The 22,717-nt window shown below is 47.7% G+C and overlaps 1 protein-coding gene across 1 annotated transcript in view; it reads right to left on the bottom strand.

Moving 5' to 3' along the window:
- TYRO3 (TYRO3 protein tyrosine kinase) overlaps positions 1 to 20,455 on the bottom strand; it is a 39,349-nt gene extending 18,894 nt beyond the window's left edge. Inside the window, exons 1-8 of the mRNA XM_082283620.1 lie at positions 20,269 to 20,455; positions 16,784 to 16,967; positions 14,662 to 14,762; positions 10,489 to 10,659; positions 7,724 to 7,810; positions 3,657 to 3,772; positions 643 to 820; positions 41 to 183 (exon numbers count right to left, since the gene is read on the bottom strand). Coding sequence (XP_082139746.1) covers positions 41 to 183; positions 643 to 820; positions 3,657 to 3,772; positions 7,724 to 7,810; positions 10,489 to 10,659; positions 14,662 to 14,762; positions 16,784 to 16,967; positions 20,269 to 20,356 — 1,068 coding nt within the window. The 5' untranslated portion in view covers positions 20,357 to 20,455. The remainder of the gene's footprint in view (positions 1 to 40; positions 184 to 642; positions 821 to 3,656; positions 3,773 to 7,723; positions 7,811 to 10,488; positions 10,660 to 14,661; positions 14,763 to 16,783; positions 16,968 to 20,268) is intronic.
- Positions 20,456 to 22,717: the final 2,262 nt, after the last annotated feature.

Here is a 22,717-nt window from a genome sequence, read left to right as displayed (position 1 = left end):
GCTCTGTGTTCAATGGCTCAGTACCTTCCCAATCTGTTACCTGAGTTACATTATCCTGAATCCATTCCAGTCTGTATCCCAGGACATTTTCTTTCAGCACATCTGGAGCCACACCTTCCCACTCCAAAATCAGACCAGGATCTCTTTGAATAACATGGATATTTTGAGGGGTGCTGTTTGGAGCTGAAAGCAGAGAACAGAACACAATCACTCTGTGCAGGAAAATAAGGCACTATCCACACTGAAAATGGCATTTTCACCCTCTTTCCTGAGATCATCCAGAAAAGAGAGGGTGTGAGGGCAGAGAACAACTTCTGCAAGCCACCAGCACTCTGTGGCTTCAAGTGGAGAAGACAGGTCAGCAGCTCTCATTTCTCTCAAGATCCCAAGAATCTCACAGAGCTAATGGGACCAGCATGCAGAAGCCCCATGGCTGGGTCAGCTCCTGCATTATGCATCACTGCTGTTAACCACACTTGACTGTCTGCTCTTGTTTTGTTCTAGGAGACCCTTACAGTGGATGAGCAATCCAACAGCATAATGCTTCCCATATTTCAGAACTAGCAAGGAGTTAATGACATTTATAATCATCTCTTTTTCAGGTTCAGAACTGCTGTCCTGTTCCTGTCTGCTGTTTCTTACCAAGCTCCAGGGTCTGGAAATAAACCCTGTCGGTGAAAGGGGAGCTGCCCATCTCATTGCTGCACTGCACACGAACGCTGTAGTTGGTGGAATGCTTCAGGCCTTGCACGCCGTAGGCAAAGGGTGGCACTGGGGTGACTTCAGTGGAGACCTCCTGGCCATCTGGTGACTCAGCTACCTGTGCCAAGAGTGAAACAGAGATGACTGTTACCATAAACAATATGACTAACATGTCCATATGGGTAACAACCCATTTAATTGTCAGTTTAGGAAAGTGTAAGAATAGATATAGTACCAGTGATGCTTAAAATACTGAAAAGGGAGTTGTCAAACTAAAAATCATGAAGTGACATCACTCGGGCAGTACAAAAATTTTCCACCAGATGAAAATTTGGTTCCATATTTTAAAACATTTCCTCCCTTATGTTACAATTTCTACAGTTGATTATTATTCCTTCAAAGAAAACTAAATGTGCTTGTCGTTTTGAGTGGTAGCAGCCAGCTTCTGAGGCTTGTTTAAATCTGGGCAATGAAAACTATGGAAACTGGTAGAGCAACTTGCCTGTTGCCTACTGTCACCTTTTGCCAACCTCTTTTTTCCAGAAGTTTGTATACTTTCAATTTTTTAGTGGATGAGAGACATGGTAGACATGTTCAACTAACCTGTTTCAAAATTAACTGAAAAGAAACTTCTTACCACTCCTGCATCCCTTCTTTTTCTTTTGTTTCCAATTCTGAGCTTTAAAGCAGCATGAATGTCAATTTAAATCTGATATCACTGTGTGCTTTTAATGCACAGGCAGGTTCAGTGTTCCTACTTTTGTACTGACAATAGCAGAAATCACTGCACAGCTCCCAGGCTCAGACTTTCTCCTCAAGTGCATATCAAATAGCAAAGCTGAGAGTAAAAGCAAGATGTACTGACAAAAGCGAAAGAGTCATATGGACTTTATATATTTTATATGGCAGCCTTTCTCCCTTTCTCACTGCCCCTCTGCTCACTCTCACATACACTTTTGGCACACTGATTTATTTGGCTGGTGGAAAGGAAGAATCTCAAGTTTCCTGAATAGAAAAGCATGTTGTTAGTCATTATCAGTCTCATCCAAAGCAAGGAAAAAACAAGACAACTTTTGTGTAAAACCCTGTCTGCTGGACGATGAGTTTCTGTTCAACACTCCCAAGAGCTGGTGCTCTTGCACCTGCCCCTTTCACACCCTGGAACTTGGCCTGTGTTAAGTCAGAAAACGCTGCCATTCCCTGCCCTGTCCCCAGAAGCAATCTGTTTGTCTGAACATGGTGCTCCTGGGGCACCCGCTGCAATGCCTGAGTGCCAGAAAAACACAGCAAACTTCCAATCCCCCTTCTCTTTCTGGGAGACTCCCAGCAGAAGTGCAATCATGAGGAGCCAGGAGCACGTGCATTTTCACATGGAAATGTAGGTCAATGCCTCACACAGAATGTCTCAATGTGGGAGTCAGAGGAAGCACGGTTTTCTGACAGTGCAGGGTCATTGCCAAGTTACCCTGCTCCCAGACTCCATCCTCCCCAAATAGAACAGAAAAGGCTTAGAAAAGGGGTGAGAGACTGCTGAGTGGACAGAAACTGGGCTGCTCTGATTCAACCTCTTTTCCACATGCCCCATCCCCCACCCCTGCCCCTGCCAAAAGTGAGAGGGACAACTTAAACCCCAGAATGATTAGCATTGCAGTATGCAAGCCAGAGAGAATAGGCTGTTCCAGCTGGAGATAACTGGCATTGTAAAACAGAGGAAGAAAACCATTTTCAACTGCGAGCAAGAACAGAAGCAGCAACAAAACCCAGAGACCAGGGCCAGCTGCCTTCAGGAGTTCTTTCTACCAGTTAAAACTAGATGATTTCTTTTACTTCTGAAATATAATAAACATCAGAGCATGAAATCTCTGTTCCCCCCCCAATAAAAAGAGGACTGCAAGCAAATTATCCAGACTGCTTCCAGCATACCTTGAGTTTATAATCCTCCTCTGCATGGTTGGCAACACCCCATAGAAATTCCACTCCAGATCACAATGCTGCTGTAATCAGGTAGGGAAAGCATAGAGGCCTGGCAAATAAATCCATGGGGAACGTGCCTAGCTGTGTTTGCACAGCCTGCTTTGGGTATCACCATTTATTTTCTCACTTGGTTACCTGTTCTTTGATCTGATTCTACAGCTAAGTATGCAATGACGGAAACTAACTCTGCCTGAGGTTGGACACATACCATTGTTCTCAGGAACTTCAAGAAGCAGACCAATTTTTCAGATGTGGAGTACTCTGCACCTGGGAGAGCTACAGAATATTATCAAGCTTGATTTTCTAGGAAGAACTGGTCTTTGACAATGGAAAACCAATCAAGATTTAGAGACAGGGCTTCAAATTGCTCTGAAACATGCAAATAGGCCTGATCTTGTATCAAAAAGCCCAGTCTGTCTCCTACCTCCATCATTCCTACCTTTCCTGTACCACATCCTATACTTTGCAGGCTCCTCATCCCTTGGATTCATTGGTATGTCCAATTTCCTGCACTTCCTCTGGCATCCCACAGCACAGGCCTGATTTGGTATGGGATTCACAGGCACCTGCACTGGAATAAGCTACCATGGGCCACTGCTCCATGCAGGAAGGGTGCACACCCTGCAGCCACAGCTGCTCAAGGGCACTTCCCACAGAGTGCTGTGTGCTTCATGTGTGCTGCAGTGTAATGACCTGCATGGACTAGCTGCCACAAAGCAACTGATGTGAAAACCTGCTGGCAAGGAGAATGTGGCCTGTCTTTAACACTTAACTTTTGAGCATGAAGTTCATGACCTGCACTTTGGCACCTATATACGCCCCGAGTTGCCTCCTGTTAAGCTTTCATGCTTTAAGGCTGTGAAGTAAGAACTGAAACACTGCTAATAAGATGGGAGAGCAGACAATGGCCCAGGAAATGTTGTGGCTCAGGAGAGTCCTGTTATTCATGCAGGGCAGGGCACAATCCAGAGAGGCCATACCTGAAGAGTGCAAGAATGGAGGGGTGCACGGCCATCAAATCCTGGCACCCAGACCACGCTGGCATTGCTGCTGGTGACTTGGCTTACAGTTACATTGAGAGGCGGGAGAGGCATGGCTAGGAAGGAAACAAAGAGACCTTTCAGTGTACACAGAACTGAGCAGGTATTCACATGGAAGTGGAAGAGGCTTGAGGCTAAAAATTATGCAGTGAAATCACTAACAGAAATGTGGTACAATATCACATCTTTAGAGAGTGTCCCTGACTGCTGTGAATGAAACTATTATCTTAACATTGAACAAGCTATTGTCAGATATTCTCTCATTGTCCAGCACACTTGCTGGATGCACACAGGTTGATCTCTTTGATAGCAATGCCAGTGTGTGATGTTCACTCCTTTGCTACTCAGCTCTTTCCTGCCCCCTCCATTGCAGCGCATGACTCAGCCCTGCACACGGTTGCCTGTGGACCCGCATTGTGAACTAAGTCAGGGCTTTAAAATCCCACCTCAGGTTCTCAGTCCAGCCTCTGACACAAGCTCTGCCAGCACCAGGTGGAGGGTGGTTTGATGTAGTGACCTGAATACCCTGGAGCTGGATTTGCAGTAGACTGCTTTGTGCTGCCTCCAGGTGTCCATTGCAGACTCCCACTGAAACACCCTGGGACAGAGCCTGGACTGAAAACCGCCTCCTCAGCCGTGGGATGAATAAACTTTGTTTTACAGAGGGGAAATTCAAGCCAAAGGGAGTGCCTGCCACATGGTTGATACCACTCTACAAATTAAGGGCAGGGCCAGGAACAAAATCAGGATTCCAAGACTGGGCAGTTAACGAGATGCTTGTGCTTCCTGCCACCACAGCACAGCACCAAACTGTTTGGTTTCCTTTCAGGATCCTTGATGCTTCCCTTTGACTTCTTCTTTCCTCTCACTGTAATTTCACATAGTTAATTCCTATCCTTCCACTCACCATCTCTTTTTCACCTCTGAGTTTTCATTCAGGCACCTCCTGACACTCCTGACAAAATTAGCAGCTTCATGAATACTAACCTCTCCCCTGACCTTCTTCTCATTTTAAAAAATTCTACGCTGATGCTGTAATACTTTCCCTGCAGCACTTCAACAAATTGTACCCTCAGGAGTCTTCTTTCAAAAACCCATCCTCAGGACAAGGCTCTGCCTGCAGATCAAGTTTTCCATGTCTCCTGAGTTGCATCCACCAGAAAGCAGCAATGGAAAAGTAATTGCAAGCCAGGATTTCTCCAGCTGCATCTTCTACCGTGCCAGAGCACCCTTGTATTTCATTGCACCAAGGACAACCTCAGTACTGCTGCCTTCAGCATCTCCACAGGGCCATCTTGCAAGAGAAATGCAGAGCCCAAAAGCCCAGGTCTCTGCAGAGGGCCTGGAGGAGAGGAATAGATGGTGACACAGATTAACTCTATAAAGCCTTTGTTGGCTGGTTAACCAGTTACCAGGACCCAGGGCAGTGGCCTGCCACCTAGATAAGAACAGGGTGTGTGGGTGTGAGGTGGGGCAGCAGACCAAGGGTCTGGGATGGAAGCTGGGCAATGAGTTCTTTGTGAGTTAACTTTCCTGCATCTTCGTTTCATTCTCTTTCGATGCCAGTGTTCAGGTTTGTAAGCTCTTTATGGGGAAAAAATCCTGCTTTTACTGCTTACTTGGGTACTGCTGAAACATTGTCCGTAACTCTAAGTTTTGCAGACACACTCGTTAGCTTTTGGGCGACACGTGATTTTCAAGGCAGGATGGCAGGCCCGAAGGAGCTACGTGCTGGGACACCAGGGAGAGTAAATAATCAGCAGCTAACACACCCCCTCCCTCTGTAAACGAGGGGCTGAGGAGGGCAGGCTTGCTAGCACCTTCCCCTAACTCTGCAAGCTGTAGAAGGGCCAGATGCATTTCCCCACCACCTCTTGGGAAAAAACTGTGGGCGGCTGTTTCCGGTTGTGCTCTGAAACACGGGATACAACCCTAAAAGTGTTAGCTGCACATATAAAGGAAAGCAAAGCCTGTCAGAAAACAGGACCTTGAGCGTTAACATAATGAGAGTTAACTTCCTCTGTGCTTAGAGAGTGGCTGAACAATGGGGCTTTGTACATGGCTGGGGACTGTGGGCTACAATAACAGTAATTTTCTGCTTGGAGTACACCCAGCACATTGTGGGCACTACAGAGAATAGATAATGAACAACAACAGGAGCAAATAGGAAGAAATGTTAACAGTTTGTCAACGTCCTAGCAAAAATATTTGCCTCTGGAAACACAGGAGAAACTAATTGTTTAATAAATGGTAGAAAGATTTAAGAGTCCTCATTAGCAGATGGGTTTGTGTAAGAGAGGAAGGCCCTGAACATGCATGTGCACACAACTACTCCCAGGAGCAACTTCATTGAATTCTGTATGTTTATAGGATCACGAACGAAATAAACATTATTTGAGCCTGCCCTATTTCTGCTGCGTAGGAGCCTTGCTTTAATTTTAACAGGTCTGTACTAGATCTTAGAACTTTTTCTATTCAGAAAAGCCTCATCACTTAGGTAAATGTATAACTACTTTTTTAGACACATCTTTGAGGTATTACAGATGTAACTTTTATGACTACAGCACTGGACTTGCTTCTAGATTTTCTGTCTCTAGGACATGCCACACATACTGGTGCAATGTTAGTTGAGTCACTTAAGCTTGCTCTTTCTCAGCTCTAGAACATGTGTGTGTGACACAAGTGTGTGATGGCAGTATGTCCCTCTTAAACAGGCTGTGTGGATTCATTAGCTGATGACTGACCCCTGAGGAGCGCTTTTCAGCTAAACATAATTGCTGGGAAATGAGAGACTTCTGAGGTCTTTACTCCTTCATCTTATTAATGGTTAAAAAAAATAATAATCTGTATTAACACTAAAAAATTAAAGAGCTTGTTTATGCTAAATGTCTTCTCAAATTATGGCTTGATGAGATTTTTTAAAGTGTAATAGCTTTGTGAACTAAATTCTATCCCAGGATAAAAATATCCATAGAAGATAAATTCCACAATAACTAACTCCCCTGGGTAGACAAGCCTTCAAGGCAACAACTCCAAATGGCTTTAAATTAAGTTATAAATCTTACTAGTCCAACATTCTGCATTCTTGGCATAGCAGTAACCACAATGTCCTGAACAAAAACACACTCCAAGAGTAGTAGATACAGCTGGATTTTGATCTGTCCTTTAATGAACATTAGCTACTACTGTGAGTTCTGATACTGATACAGACATAAAGGATTGCTTGTATTTGTGCTGAGCAATAAGCTACCACTCGGAACAAATTATTTTTGTGCCATGCCTCTCCTGGAACTGATGATTGTGTAATTAAAAGTGCATTAAAGCATGACTAAAAATTCAAATGCAGAAGCATCTCAACATGAAGAGGAGGGGAAGAGCTGATTGCTCTGATTATCCCTGTTTCAGTCACCTGGAGGAACAGAGCAAATGTCACATCAGCCTGGAGACTTCCAAATGGCAACTGGTCATGCACAGGCTAGGAATTACTTGTTTTCAACGAGCTTTTAAAGAGCAAAGAATTAAAAAAATAAAATTCATAAACTCAGTGTGGATGAGCAGACCTTACTAGCCACTGATGATCACCTTCTTTATTTTTTTCAACATCTAATGTGATGCTAATAAAAGCAAGCAGAAGTAATGGCCTCTTCAGCTCTAACAAGACCCATATATTCCCAAGAGGGAAAGATTTCCCTGCTGCAAATTTATATCAGCTTCATCTCTCACAAACAACTTAACTGCCCCAGCTCTCTCCTTTTCAAGGAAAAGCTGTCATTTGACATCACATTTCCACTCCTGAATCAGACGTGGATTATTCTCAACAGCCTGGGATACGGCCCTGCATAGGAAGTGGGAACTGCTGTTAGAACACAAAGCATTGTTTTGATTGCTGAGAGCTCCAACTGGTGCTGGCAGCTTTGAGGCAACTCCTTGCATTAAGGAGCCCTACTTTCCCTCCCCAGAGAGCAAATCCAAGGCCATTGCCCAGTCTCTTGCACCCAGTCTCTCACCTTTGATTTGAACAGTGGCAGTCCGAGATGAAGACAATCCCTTTACATTGTGAGCTTCGCAGGAGAAAACTGTGCTTTGATTAATACCTGGAGATCAGCCAAGAAAAGGAAACAGAAATAGCTATATAATCCAGCTTCAACTTCAGCAGAATTTCAATTATTTGTGACATCCAGCTCAAGCTCCACAGGCAGTTGGAGGGGTGAGCTGGGTGCCAATCAAAGGCATGCAGATTTCAGTAACTAATGTGCTAAACACATTTTTAATGGAGGGACTGTAGCAACATAGAAAATATTTCATGGATGTGTCAGAAAGCACTGAAAAAGAGGGATGAATCTGTCAGGACAGCAGCTTACAGTGCTCAGGTAGTAGATGTGTGCTTCTCACATTCTGGTGAGCATCTTTGGAGCAAGGATTGTGCTGAACTGGGAGCTCACACAAAGCCTTTGGGCCTCAGCCTTCACCTGAGCAACATTCATCTTCTAACTGGCCTATAAGCCCAGGCAAACTTGCAATCAGATGCTGCCTATTGCTAGTCAGTGCCCACCTGTCCCTCACCTTGCTTTTGAAGACACACACAAAGGAAGTAGAAGTTAAATGCTACTGAACCAGCACTGAAACACTTTCCAGGGGTGATACAAGTGAGAATGTCTTCTGTGAGCATCCCTCCATCCCATGGCATCATGCTGACGTCTGGCTGCCCCAAGATGCATATAGATATTGCAAATTAATCAGAACTGAGATAGATTTGCAAGGCTGCCTGGAGAACTGTGTCCAGCAACTATTGTCACTTGTCTGGGCCCTCAGTTGCCTTAAAAGGCTCTATCTGAGAAAAGTTAAAGATTGGCACACTGTGGGCATACAATTTAGGAAGGAAAAACATTTCAGAGCCGCAGAGAGCAGCTTGCACAGTGTCTTTGACCTTTGATTCATCTCCCAAGCCCGAGACTAACAGCATTGCAAAGAAGGTGTAATGGAAGAGAGGAGGGAGTGCTATTCTCATCCCTGTGAACCAGAGGAAGATGCTGCCAGCAGGCTGAAGGCCAGGCAGAGCAGCAGAGCAGCACCTGCTCTGGTAGGTCTGTCCCAAGACAGAACCTAACACAGCCCTGCCCCGAGGAAAATCCAAAACACACCACAAACCAGGAACTGCATGTTCCCTAGCACCATGCCAGCACTGCTTTCCAAAATACAACATTGCTGAAGCTTCTAAATGCTTGCTTTCTATCCAAGTACTTTGTTACTATTTTCTTCGGAGCGTGGTACTTTCCTCGGCTAGCAATGCTCATTTTCTTACCAACTGTCTTTTTTGACACACTTTGGTAATCCAGCCATGCAGGTTGTGTCCTGCTACATGTTTTCAGCTGCAAAGACAAGATATGCCCAAGGGACACCTCAAAGTGTACTGGAAGAGTGTGCCCAAGGGACATCCCAAAGAACACTGAAAGCAAATAAAGGTGCCGATGACACTTAATATATAAAATAGCAGTTAATTTGGAGAATCACTAGGAGTAGATGTCCTTCTTCAGACCTCCAAGCCACTGCCCCCCAAAACCAGAAATTTTCTGAGGCACCATGCGATGAGTTTAGTGGAGAAGGAGTGACTTATTTTTTTATTGTCTTTTCCCTCTTGCCTATCCATCTTTTCCGTTTCCATTTCAACAGGCAGATCATATCATAAGGGAGCAGTTTTAATTTCCAACTTAGAATAGCATCAGTGGCTACGTAAGAGAGGGAGCAGATGATTGAAACCATTTCAAATCACAAATCATGTTTTGATTTGCATTTAAATATGGTTCTAAGGGAAGCCTGAATAGGACTGGATAGCTCAAAGGATGGCCAAAAACATACAAAAACTCACCCTGGGTGTAACTGTATTAACACTGATAAAGAGGCTCCAGACATGGTCTTAGTTGTAAAACCTTTTCTTTCTAAATAACTAGTTCAACTCTGGGTCAGGGCTGCTGAGAATAATAAAACAGCAGCAAACAGAAAACATAACACAAGGCTGTTGGACAACTAACTAGAATCAAGTTACTTTTAAGAGGTAACCACAAGAACAGTTGCAGTCAGTTCCTGGTAGAGATACATCACCCTTTTCTAAAAGGGGTCTGAAGAGAGGCCCTAACACCTACTGGCTCCTGAGTTCTTCTGCTGACCCTGCTGGGGAAAGCTCTGCTCTGGGGCAAACCTTGGTCTTGAAGGGTATCAACCAGCCCACTTCAGCACTGATACAATCACTCTTGAAGTGTCAAACAATTACATGAGGCAGTCAGATTTTAATGATAAGAGCATCCAGCAAGCCTGCAAGAACAGAGATGGAGGTGGGTAAGAGAGGGGAAAGCAGTGTGTGACAGGGCTGTGCACAGAAGGAGGGTATGGCATCTGTTACATGTGAATGCTTGGAGAATTCCAAGAGAAATGGCACCAACAGAGTCACTCAATACAACCATGAACACCCTCCACGAGATGGAACGAGACACCCAATGCATCATCTGTTCAGTAGCATCTTTAACAAGAGTGCCAGTCACACCCAAACTCTGTGTGCCTCAAGAGCCTGTGTGCCTCAGGCCAGCAGAAAACACACTGAGCAACCATCACCCCTTGAGATAATCTTTGTATGTGATCATGACCACTCAACCCTTAATGCAGGGTTAAACACCACTCCCACACTATTTGGCTATCCAATGTACAAGGCACGATCAGAAGAGAGCTCTTCTCCTCTTCTGATGCTCAAAGTGATCCCCTGCAGCACCAGCAGCCTTACCTGACACATTTAAGATGGAGGGGGAGACGTCTGGAAGCCCCACTCTAGAGTCTCCCATCCACCAGACAATTGTCACTGGTTCAGGGGGACCAACAGCAGCACAGGCCATATGAAATGGGGCATTAGGGGACACGGACACATCCTCAGGTTCCACAGTGAAGTAGGGCACACCTGGAAAAGCAACAGACAATTGACAATAACTGGAGCAACTGCCCCTTGTTTATTTCCACTAATACCAGTGCTCAACACTGGACATCCATCTGTCCAGCTGCTATGCTGAACCCGACGCCCTCTAAGCCCTTCACAAAAACCAAGGGTCAGATATGCTGGATCACCTCAGGGCATGAGTGCCTAAATACCACCACTAGAAGTCAGAGAGAAAGAGTGCTTGCTTCCCACAATGCCTTTGAAAAACCACTTTCAATTCAAGACTCCCTTATGAAACAGCTTTTAGTGGTAGTATTTTCTCAATTTTTCAGCTGGAGAGACTGGAGTTCAAAGAGGCAACAGTCAAAAACTTCAGTGGTGGCAGACACCACTTTAAAAGACAGCTAATCCAGCTGCAGATACTTCTTGCCATGCGTTAAAAAGTGAAGCTTGAGAAAGTGTTGAACTACTGGCTTTAACAAACCCATGAATGAGGAAAGAATCCCCGCAGTGAGAGACTGGGAGCATTTACAATGCTCTCTCTGGAGCTTAATTGACTGGAGATGCCTTCCAGCACACTCTGACACCACGACAACCGGGCTGCCTTGGAGTCAGGGGTAATTTGTTTCAGAGCTGTAGGCTATCCACGGACACAGCTCTTTTGGTAATTATCTGTTCCCCACCGTGGAAAGACTCCCGGCTGGTACAACAGGTCTCCGATTAGGCCCGTGGGGAGCGAGATGCAGCTGCAATGCTACCTACCTTAGGTCAGCTCTAAGTGGCAATAGCTGAGTGTAATTCGACCCATCAAGAGATGTGGTTCCTCTTGCGGGAAACGTGAAAACTCTCACGGTTTCAGTGAAATTTCACCAACCATGCAGGACAGCCAGTATGTACTTCTGGTGATTGGTGGAAGAGCTGAAGGCCCAGAGAAATGTTCAGTTCCGTTCTATACAGAAATCTTTGTGTGTCAAGCACTGCTACTACCAACTGCACTTACCCCAAAATCTGGTATTCTCAGCTGGAAAAAATGTGTTCTGGAAGCTGATCTGTTGCCTCACAGAAACAGAGGAACTGACAACATTGTGCATTCACATGCTGAAATTACACAAGTCTGTCCCTGGCCAAAGGCCCAAGGGCTTGCACCAGTGTGCCAGATGCTGAACACCTCCACCAGCAGGCAATTATTTAGAAGCCTAACGCTAGATGTTTCCCCCAAGCTACAGCCAAAAGTGCTTTCTTCAGTCTTTCACTGACTGTGCAGTCACTGTTTGTGTCTTTCAGGTGGCAGTTCCTTTGTGCCTTCCTTGCCTCCTTCCTTTAGAGCAGTACGTAAACGAACAGACTAAAACAGGTCTAAATCCAAGTCTGTTGAGGAATGACAGTGCCTATCTGTGCAAAGGCTAATGTTCAGGACATCGTCATGGCATACTGCTTGTTTTTGCTGACGTATTTTACTTCATTTATTTATTGCATTCACACATAAACAATAAAACCGAGTAAGCTTTTGAGATACCAGCTGTGACACCACTGCCTGCTTTGCCCTCCTTCTCTGAGGAAGATTAGAAGGGAAAATAATCACCATTTCTCTACCTGTGAGCAGGATCCCTGCCTCCTGTCCATTTGTCATGACACCCAAGGTAAACTTTCAGGAAGATCCTGCCCAGCTCGGCAGGTTTTCTGACTTTGGGAGCAGCTAAACAGAGCAGACAAGACCACAATTAAAAACTTTCATAACTGAGGGAGTGACTCATCCAGCTGAGGAACTCACACTGCCTCTGTCCGTATGTTACCTGGACACCTCGCTGCCTGTGACACATTTAGCCTCCCAGTTCCTGGTACAAGAGGTGAGTGCCAGCACGTCCCTTTCACAGATGTCCCATGGAGGCACTGGGCAGCTGGCAGCCAGGCAATCAGTGGCGAAACAAGGAAATGATCCCACCTATTCCCCCTTCCAAGCCAGCATCTGACCTATAAGGCTGATTTTTATGTACAGCTCAGTTTTGAGACAGTGCTAATTCAGGGGAACGTGTCCACACAGGTGTGGCTTGGTCTCTGACTGTAGCCACAATGGGTCTAGCAGCCCCAGGAACAGCCACATAGTCAGAGGTGTAATTTCAGATGGAAAGTTCCGTAAGAAACATAATCCATTTTTTTAACACTCCACAGTGCGCCTCTGAGATCACCTCTCCAGGCATCAAACACTATCATATTCTCAGTAAGGCCTGAGACTAGTTTCTAAAGCAGGAAACAGGTTCAAAATAATTTTGTTCATGCAAATTCTAAGAAGTGTTTAATAAGATCAAACATTTTTATTGCAAAGACAGTTCAAATACCATTGCTAGAAAATCTGGCAGATACAGATTACCTAGGCAGATCTCAAGGCAGATATTATACAGTATAGAAATCCAGTCAAGCTGACTTAAAGTTAGATCACCAATAGTCCACATTTGTTTGTGTGCCACACTGAAGTGTGTCAGCACTTTCTGAAGGCTGCAAATCACCAGAGTAAAGATCCTCTCTCAGTCAGAGGACAGTTGTTATTGATAGAGCAACCACTGCTACACAAAGCTGGCACGTCTCAGGAAGAAACACATAGAGGTAACGGTGAAGGTGGATCTGATAGGCTTTTGTATTCCCAGGTGTTTTCTTATGCTAACAGCTGACACATTTTTTAAACTCCACCCCTTATCACTACTTGTTAATTTTTAATTTTATCCACCAAGTCCCTTTACATATGACTACATGCCCAGTTCAAGTTTAACTACCTTCTGCCATACTTGCTTTTCTCATAAAGGCAACTGGTTGCATTTGTTTCACTTCTGCTGTAAGCTTTGGCCTTCATTCTCAACACACTCCACCTTACCTAACTGCAGCTGGTTTTCTGTGACTTTGATACTTTTTGCCTGTGCAGTCCAGAAGGGCAGCACGTTTTCTTCAGACAGCTTAGCACACTGAGTTACCCAGACACTCCTAACACACCCACCATGCAAATGCAGCCACCTCTGGAGCAGGCCACGATAACTGGATAGAAATAGAAACTCTGCACAAGAGAGTGTTTTAAGCTGTAAACAACATTCTCCAGTTGACACTGCACCTGAAAATTTAGGGGGACAAAAGCCTGGGATTGATGGAAGGCAGAATGTGTTACTCTTCTTGTGAGAGCTGCAATGAATGTTTCCATGCTCTGAGTGAGCAAGACCTTTGCTGTAAAATACCCAGACCACATCACCTCCCACGACACCCTCCCTGCTCCCCCCTGTTTAGGACTGTCAATTCGCCTCTGGCCCAAAATGTTACCAAATACATCCAAAAAACTACTTCTTGCTGCAAATGCACTGTTCTTGTCAACTTCTTCACCAAATACGAAGCCATCCTATGACTAGTAGCTTCTGAGGATCTAACAGAATCATGGCTCAAGGGAAATGAACCTAGAGAAAGTAAGAAGGCACCAATCCACACTGCCTTAGGTGACTTTTGGGCAGCCATGCAAAAGCTATTCTTACCAGACAACCCTGGACAGAAAAGTGGCTCATGGAACAGTCACAGCTATGAAGTGTTGGTGTACAGCACTTCTCACAAAGCTCACAACTGGGTTAACTGTACCTTGCCCACAAAGACCTGTTTGGCTGATACACAGAAACAGGCTGTGACCCTGCTTTGAGAAGTGGGTTGGACCAGATGTGCCCCATGGATCCCTTTCAACCTGAACTATTCACCATTCTATGAATTACTTAGAGATCAACGCAACAATGGATTTAAAAGCTGGAAAGAAATGTGTTTGCATGAAAAGAATTGTTTCCTAACATGCCAAAATAAAACCAGAAGGCAGTGAACTGACAGCTCTGCTCTTTGAAGCAGTTCTTCTATTTCTTATTCCTGCTCTGTAGCGATCTCCCTGCAGTTAGCAGCAATGGTTCAGAGCCAAGAAGCCTGTCACTGGAGCAATCTGCTCTCACCACTTCAACCTAGAGCATATTGGTGGGTCAGCCCTGAAAGGAAACCAGCACTACTACTCCTCCTTACCTTCCACTATGAGCCACACTTGTTGTGATTCTTCCTTCTTCCCCCCGTTCTCAACCTGGCACCAGTACTTCCCAGAATCTGTCCGCTCGACGGATTTCAAGCTGAAAAAAGTCAAAAGCCATATCGATATTTTATGTGGATAAAGCATGTTTTTGCCCCAAAGGACCCTCCAGTGTTTGGCAAACCAGATGCATGGAAAACACCCACTGAGACACAGCCAGCTCTGAGGAGGAGATCAACAGCCAGCCAGCACAAAGCACATGGCAAAACAGCAGAGATGGGAGGCTCCTCTCTAAAGTGGGCGGAGAGAGTCCTCACAGAGCAGTCTTCCTCCAAAACATCCTCGCAGAAAACCAGTCATCTGTGTCCTCTGAGGATAGGAAGGGGTCATCTCAATCCTGAATCATGACTCTAGCTAGCCTTTAAGTGCAACAGCTTGGCCTACAACATCTGAGCTAGCAGGAAACTCCACACTGCAAACCTCCAGTGAGCTCGACTGCTTTGCCTCAGGTGACAGGACTGGCAACAGCCTCATGTGGCAACTGCGCTCAGTGCTATTCTGATCCCAAGAGCGGCTGACTCTGCAAAACTCCTTAGGCCTCCCAGTTTGTGATTTCAAGGGGTTATGCTGGTGCATGATGAGCAAGGGCCGAATTTGGTGCCAAAGCAAGAAGGTCTCAGCTACCACAGGCACCAGTGTGACTCTGAGAGTCTGTCAATGCACCAGTGCTGACTGCTCCCCGCGGGACGCACAGCCATGCGCCTGCTGCCATGCAGGGATCCTCCGCAGAGCTGATGCCCACCTTTCTAACGCTAGCAGTCCTCCTTGGAGAAGGGGAAGGACGTCTCAGGAAGGAAGACAGAAAAGGGAGAGTGTTTGCCGAAATGCACAAAATGGACCCACTACAGCCCGATTTTCAGAGCTGGACCTTCAAATGGCATCAGCTGTCCTGCCCATATTCTGAAACACAGTGATCACAGCAGAGAGTCACACGTGGGTGGTAGAAATGATTTCTTTAGGAGAAGAAAGGAAAAAGGAGAAAAATGCATCGAGATTTAGCACCCTAACTTATCTCTGGTGCTGCAGAGAGTTCTCAGTGGAGTAAAACAAGAGACAAGAAAGGAGAGTAGACTGAGATTGTGAAGGGCAGCATTAACTAGTGGAACTGGGGGGAAGTAAACAGTATAGTTTCAAGACAAACTGTTTCCACAACATAATGTTATGCAATAGTTTTACTGTGCACAGATGTTTTTTCCTACTAAAATGTTTCTAACAGACAAGCTTTAACACAGAGACTTTTAGTTGGTGGAACTGGAGACTCTGTGCAATGTCAATCCAAGAAACCTAACAGGAGATGAAGCCAGAGCTCAGCAAAGAGTGATTCTCAGTCAATCAACAGCTTTAAGCTCTCATGGTGTTGGTATGTTTGCCTGTACAAGCTCTTTTAATGCATAAAAAAAGACAGAGCAGAACCTTGGGTCTTGTTTAACTCAGTACTTCCAGAACTAGCTGACATCCCTCTTCTGCCGGAATAAAGGCACAGAGATCTGCTTTGCACAAGAGTTTTGTGCCTCTGAATGGGGCAGGACTGATACTATGTAGTGTAAATGTACTAGGAATGAATTAGAATTCATTGCAAAATGAATCAGAGATGGTTCAGAGGACGAACACTCCTCCCCAAAGAAAGGAAGGGGATGTAGTCCTGGGAGTCTCATTTCAATAAACAATCCTCACCCTTCAGGCAGACTGACAGCTCAAAAGAGAGAGTAAGAGAACAGGATGAGTGTGAGAGAGAAAACCTATTTATACTGCTGCATGGCAGAACAAGATGAGCAAACAAAGCAAGAACATCCTTTCACCTTGAAGTCACGTCTCGAGCATCGCAAGCATTAGCAAAGCACCTGTCCCCACAGTTGTCAGAAAACCAGTATGGTTCTAGTGGATAAAATCTCAGCGTTCAGTGGCTTCAGTTCTGCTCTCAGTTATGCCCTTGCCACACAGTGAACTGCAGACCACAGGACCCTGCCCCACTGAGGGCACTGCAGTTGCAGAGATATAGCTGACAGCAGAAAACTGTGCAATAGTTTCCACGATATTCTTCCTTCTCTGCATCTGTTGTACCTGAGGAAGCCGATCCAGTGCTCTTCATCTACTGGAATGTACACCTGGTCTATGCTTTGCACCACTGCTCCGTCCTTGATCCACAACATCTCAGGATCTTCCATCCCCTCGAGGCTGCAATTTAGTTTCACGGGTTGACCCTGGGACACCTTTAATTTGATTGGAGGTCCTGTAAATTTCATACCTAAAAAAAAAATACTACTCCGCCCCACCCCCAGAAGAAGGGGGGTTGGAGTACAGCAAATTACTCTAGGTTGGTGGTCTGGAATTGCATACCCTACCAGCACACGCTGCAGAGGAGTGTGTTAGTCTCAGCACTGCTCTACTATGTCTGCTAAGCAATAGGCAAATACAAGCACTGAAAGCACAATTGTTGGAGAAAAGTGGTGGTTCAGTGTGTACATGGGGATTTTTTCAGCTTGTGTAACAGCAGGGTGATGTTCTGCAGAGCAGTGCCCAAGCAGAGACGCACAGAAACGCCGGGAGCTTCGCCGTGCCAGTGATCCAGCAGCGCTAACTGCATCCGTTCAACACGCTACCGCACCCCCCTCTTTTCCCCAGGCCTGAATTTAAGCTACGGTGTTCTTCTGCTGCTACAAAATCATCACGCTTGCTCCATTGTATGCATTTGTAAAGAGCTTGGATACGAGAAAGAATCAATTATGTCTTGTTATTCAGCATACACTGTTCTCCTGCATTACAGAAAGCTTCTCTACAATTTGCAAAACCCATGAAAGCCTATTCCACAGCATACCTCACTGAGGAGCAGAGCTGTTTAGAGAACAGATATTTCTGTCGCGTGATGTGGGTGTGTGCTAAATGAGCTGCCTGGAGGACCCTTCAGTCCAGCCAAAGGACCACCTTGTACCCAGAGCTACACCACTGCAACCCCAAAGCAGCAGGGCCAGAGCTGGCAAAGCTGCTCAGGTTTATATTGACACAGAAGCGATCAGAATTTGGCCCGGAGCACTGTTACATGTGTGGGTGGATGGGGAGTGTTTCCCTCAAGCAGAAGCAAATGTATGGAATTTGTTACCATGAGAAGACACGGAAGCCAACTATCTAAGTGCATTTAAGAAAGACAGGCATATAAAGGAGGAACCAGAAGATCAAAGGAGACCATGGGAAAGCAGGAAGGTAGAAAATAAATGTACAGGTAGTTTTGTTAGGGAGAGTGGCTATTCCCTATGCAGTGGCACAGGACTGACAGACCAGAACAGGTCTAGCCTTGTCCAGTATTATGTCCTGGCAGTGGACTCCACATCCTTCAGAGAAAAATTACTCCATCCCTCTTGCCTGGCCATCTATCGCAGTACATTACAACTCCACCCAGTTCACTGGTTGGTCAGCTTCTCACAGGATGCCTTGCTAGCCCACAGAGCCAGTCAGAAAGCGCTGCTAAGTGAGCAGCCCTGTTGCTCTCAAACTCTGTTAAAGCCTTACCAGTGATCCAACACAGACTTCGGATGTGCCACTTCCCTTCTTGCCAAAATGCCACCCTCCCACAGCCACGAGGGCACCACCTCACAGGGCAGAAGAGCAGCAGAGGAACTCATAGCGCGGTTGTAACAGCTGGGAGAAGGGGACCCAGCACTGTGTGACCAGCCAGTGTTCTGCCACCAGCAGCCTGTACCCAGATGAGTACCAGTAGTCTAGGAGCAAACGCGGAACACAGGCAGAAGGTCTTTATTCCTTTCCTTAATGAGACTCCCCAGCTGGTTTCCCCACACTGTCTTTTGCCTTTCTATCTGCTGTTATTCATTTAGCAAATTCACAGAGAGCACTGGAAAATGGACAAGTTGATCATTTGAGTTTAGTTGCTACAGATCGTTTGCTGGGCTAACAATTTAATCACCTTGGGTGAGGATGATCTAACCTTGCATTACTTAACTCCAACGTAACACAAATGACATGTCCCAGTGCATGCCAGAAAGCATGCTCCCTTTCACCACTCACAATATAACATGAAAGCTTCATAGCAGCTCTCTCTGTCTAACAGAAAACTGATGTAGTCAGGCTGCTGAACACACACACAAACTGACAGACATTTTCATTACAGGTGCCTTCATGGAAAATCAAACTACTCAGCATCCTTCAGACTGCCCTGCTGAAAGAGTTAGCCACAAATTAAACAAAGAAATATTGTTAGAGACCCTTCATGGTTTTTAGTTTGCATAGAAATCAATGATGTAGGAAATTAACATACAGTACAGGTGTTCAGTCAGAGTTGTACATATTGTCCAAGTATAATCCTCCACCAATATCAACCAAAATGAAGAATTAGAGATCAGGTATCTTTAATAACTTCATAGGTCAAAAATGCAGTTTTGGCTGCAGCATCTCTTCCTGCAGGTATCAGGAAGAATCACCTAGGAGGCAAATAGGGATTTTAATTTCCACCTATTCCTCATTTTACTCTCCCACTCAGTATTTCTCATCTGACAACATTCTTGACTGTGCAAGAAATAATTTCATCCAGATAGGTTCTGCCAAGCCTACCTGTAAGAGCTGCAGATTGTGACATGTATAGATAGGAAATAAAACTGTATTAAATTTCTTTTCAAGCAGTTGTCTGAATTGACAGCAAGTGAACACACTAGTTGTCAAAATACATGACACATCTGTTTGTTTTTTCAACTTGCTACCTCTGAATATTTTAATTCCTAGGAACAGAATATGTTGTTTGTGATGTTGGGAGTGGAAAGAGAGGAAGACGTCTGCTCAGGCATGCCGGGGTAAAGGCTTTTTGCTCCTCAGATTCCTTAGGACACTGATCTAGCGATCCAGCCTGTGCCACAGCCTCCCCAGCTCCGTCTCACTGCGCGCACATCGCTCCACATACAGCGCGGAGCCCAAACTCCCGCTGAAGTCGGGAGGAGGTTGGCCGGGGCGCCGAGACGCTCCAGCACGCTGCCTTTCCCTGCCGACTGGGGGGTGGAACTTCGGAAAATGAGTTCACGAGGGAAAAAAAACAACAAAAGCCACTCAGGAATGCGTTAGCGCCCGGCTTTCCTCGGCGACGGCCCGCGCTAGGCACACAGCAGAGCAATGCCTCCGCAAACACCGGGGAGGATTACTCGCTACTCTACTCGCAGGCGGGAGAGGCTCGCACAGCCCGGGCTCCCCGCCGGCACCGCCGGCTCCCGAGCGCCACGTCGCTGGCTCCACAAACGCGGCGGAGCAGCCCGTGCCCGGCCGGGAGCGGCAAAATGCTCCGGCCCCGACCCCCACCTGTGGCTGCCCGAGGCCCCGCGGCCGCCGCACCGGGCGGACCAGGCACCCCGGGGCCGCGCCCGGCCGCTCCTGTCCGGCGACCCTCGGCGGGCTGCCGACACTCGGAGAGGCGGCGGGACGGGGGCTGCCCGCGGGGGTCCCGGCCGGCGGCAGAAGCCGTGCCCCGCAGCCCCTCCCGCCGCACCCGGCGTCTCGGGGGGCAGTGCCCCGCCGCTACGCCCCGCCACCGGCGGGCTGTCAGCCCCGCTCACCTGCCACGGCAGCGACGCCCCGGAGTACCGCAGCCCAGAGTCCCAGCACGAGGAGCCGCGGGATCGCCATGCTCCGCTTCAGCTCCATCGCTCCCGCACCACCATCCTCCCCCCTGCTCCCGGCGCCGCGGGGGGCTCCCACCGCCCGTGCGGGCGGCGGCGACAGCGGCTGGGGCAGCCCCGCGTCGCCGCCCGACACCGGGCTCTCCCGGGAGGCTACGGGGACGCTCAAACTTCTGGCTCCGGCCGGGGCGAGCCGCGGGAGAACCTGCTGCGGGGCGACGGCGCGGGTCGGTGGGGTCGGGTCGGGTCGGGTCGGGTCCGCTCTGGTCCGGTCGCCGCCGCCGGGCGATCTCCCCCTGCCGGCTCGGCCGCCGCGGCGCCACTCTGCGGGTCCGTCCGTCCGTCCGTCCGTCCGTCAGTCAGTCAGTCAGTCCGTCTGTCCGCCCCTGCCCAACCGCCACCGCCTCCTTCAGGAAATGGCGCTCTCGGGCGGTCACCGCGCGCTGTGCTCCCCCTCTGACATCACGTCATGAATATGCATGAGCCGGGCGCCCACCGCCCCCGAAGCGGCGAATCACCGCGCCCGCCGCCCCCGCTCCACCGCCCCGGGACGGGGCCCGGGCTCCGAGCCCCCGGGAGGGCGGGCCGGGGCGGGGCGGCAGCGGTCGAGGAGGTGTGTGGAGGCGGCGCCCCTCGAGGGCTGCTCCGCCGGGCGGCCTGGTTTCCAGAGCGCCGGGAGGGGGTGACCCACATCCGCGGGAGCTGCCGGGGCGCCGGTTATCCCCCTACCTGCATGTGGCCCCTCTAGAGCCCCGGCGCACCATCCAGCCCCCAGGGCAGGGGGACTTGGGGCCACCACCGGGACTCAGCCCTGCCCCAAGCCGAGGCTCTGCCGGGATGAGCAGAGCCCCGCCTCATGTACGCAGTACCCCCGGCCCCATCTCCCTCGGCCGGCCCTCTCCAGCTTCAGCTCCTTCCTTCGGCCACGCTCTCCTCACCGTTCGGCCCCTGGCTCCTTGGATGTCGGTCATTCCATCCCGGCGGCTGAGCTGTGGCTGTGGAGGAGCACCGGCAAGGTGAGGAGATCCACCCGTGCCCTTCAAGCAGGATCGGCTCGGCCTTGACCACTTTTCCACTAGCGGAGAAGTGGGGAGAGAACTTAGGAGGGAGATCTCCGCTGCCACAGGGTTACTATCACGGCGTGGAAAAAGTCACTTACAAACAGTATTTAAAAAAATCTGGCGCTGCCTTTTCGTAGGAGTTACGGTGAGAATCTGGGTTGAAAGGCGCCATAAGGAGCAATATCATTACAACACGACACAGCTCTTAGCTCTGTCACAGCCATCAGCGTGCAGCACTTGCCCAGCAGCTCCTGCGACACCCTGGAAACCTGGCTAAACGGAGGAGTGCAGGGAAACTACATTATCCGCAGGAGGGGGCTGGAGAAACTGAGGCACAGCAAACTCATATAATTCCATTGCAAACTCTAATCTTCACTCCCCCCCAAGTCATTTGCATTTCTGATAGGAATTCCTGGGGGACTGGAGCAATGCCAAGAAGATTTCATTACTGGAATGGAAATGTCACTCCCTCCCCGGTGCCTCCTGCTGCAATGATGCAGCTGGGAGGAGACACTGACAAAGCCATCCATTCGAGTGCTTGTAGGAAGTCTAGTTGCACTTGGGGATAGTAAATCGCTGGCATCACTACAGCTCTTGGGCTGAGAGGTTCTGTGCTGGTGCTTGCTAAAACCTTCATGCACACTTGCTGTTGCTGCTGTGTCTCCCCCATGTACCCACCCAGCTACATGGTGTGTTTCTGCACCTATGGCAATAGCACCCTCCAGAAGGTAGCTAGTTTTGCAGATTTTAGTTGTCTCATGAGAAAAAAATAATGGCCATTAGAATAAGGACATGTTTCTATGGTATTTTCTCATAAGGATTTCTTCTGCCCTACAATTACAGAGGCTTACACTACACTGGTCCCATGGGCTCCGAAGTGCTCCAGTTGTTGTAGCATGGCACAGGCCAGATTCTGGGCTGGTGTAAGAGAGCAAAGCTTTGCTGGAAGCAGTAGACCAAGGGGAATTTTCCCCATCAGGGAATCTGACTTCAGCTCTTCTTAGAAGGGCTTTGTGTTAACAGTGACAGGCAGGAAGAGCCATAAGAAAGCTGGACTGAAATCCTGCACACACTGCCAGTTGGAGTGCAAACTGCGGTGGGAAAACTTACAGAGGAGTGCAATATTACCACACAAAAATCAAAGGAACTGGTGAATCTTAAATGTTTTTAGGACCTCAAGATAAATAAACTCTTTTGGCCTCTTGTGGCACTGAATCAAGCACCATGGCTTTATTCTTCAAGCTGTAACATCAGTGACAGTCCTCACTGTTCACACATACAGGACACAGCTGTTTGCTCTCTGGATTACATTCTTTCCTTACTTC

The sequence above is a fragment of the Coloeus monedula genome (genome assembly GCF_965178545.1).
Source record: "Coloeus monedula genome assembly, chromosome: 6".
Taxonomy (NCBI): Eukaryota; Metazoa; Chordata; class Aves; order Passeriformes; family Corvidae; genus Coloeus; species Coloeus monedula.
Note: the sequence above shows the minus strand (reverse complement) of the source record. Positions and strands in the feature narration are given on the sequence as shown.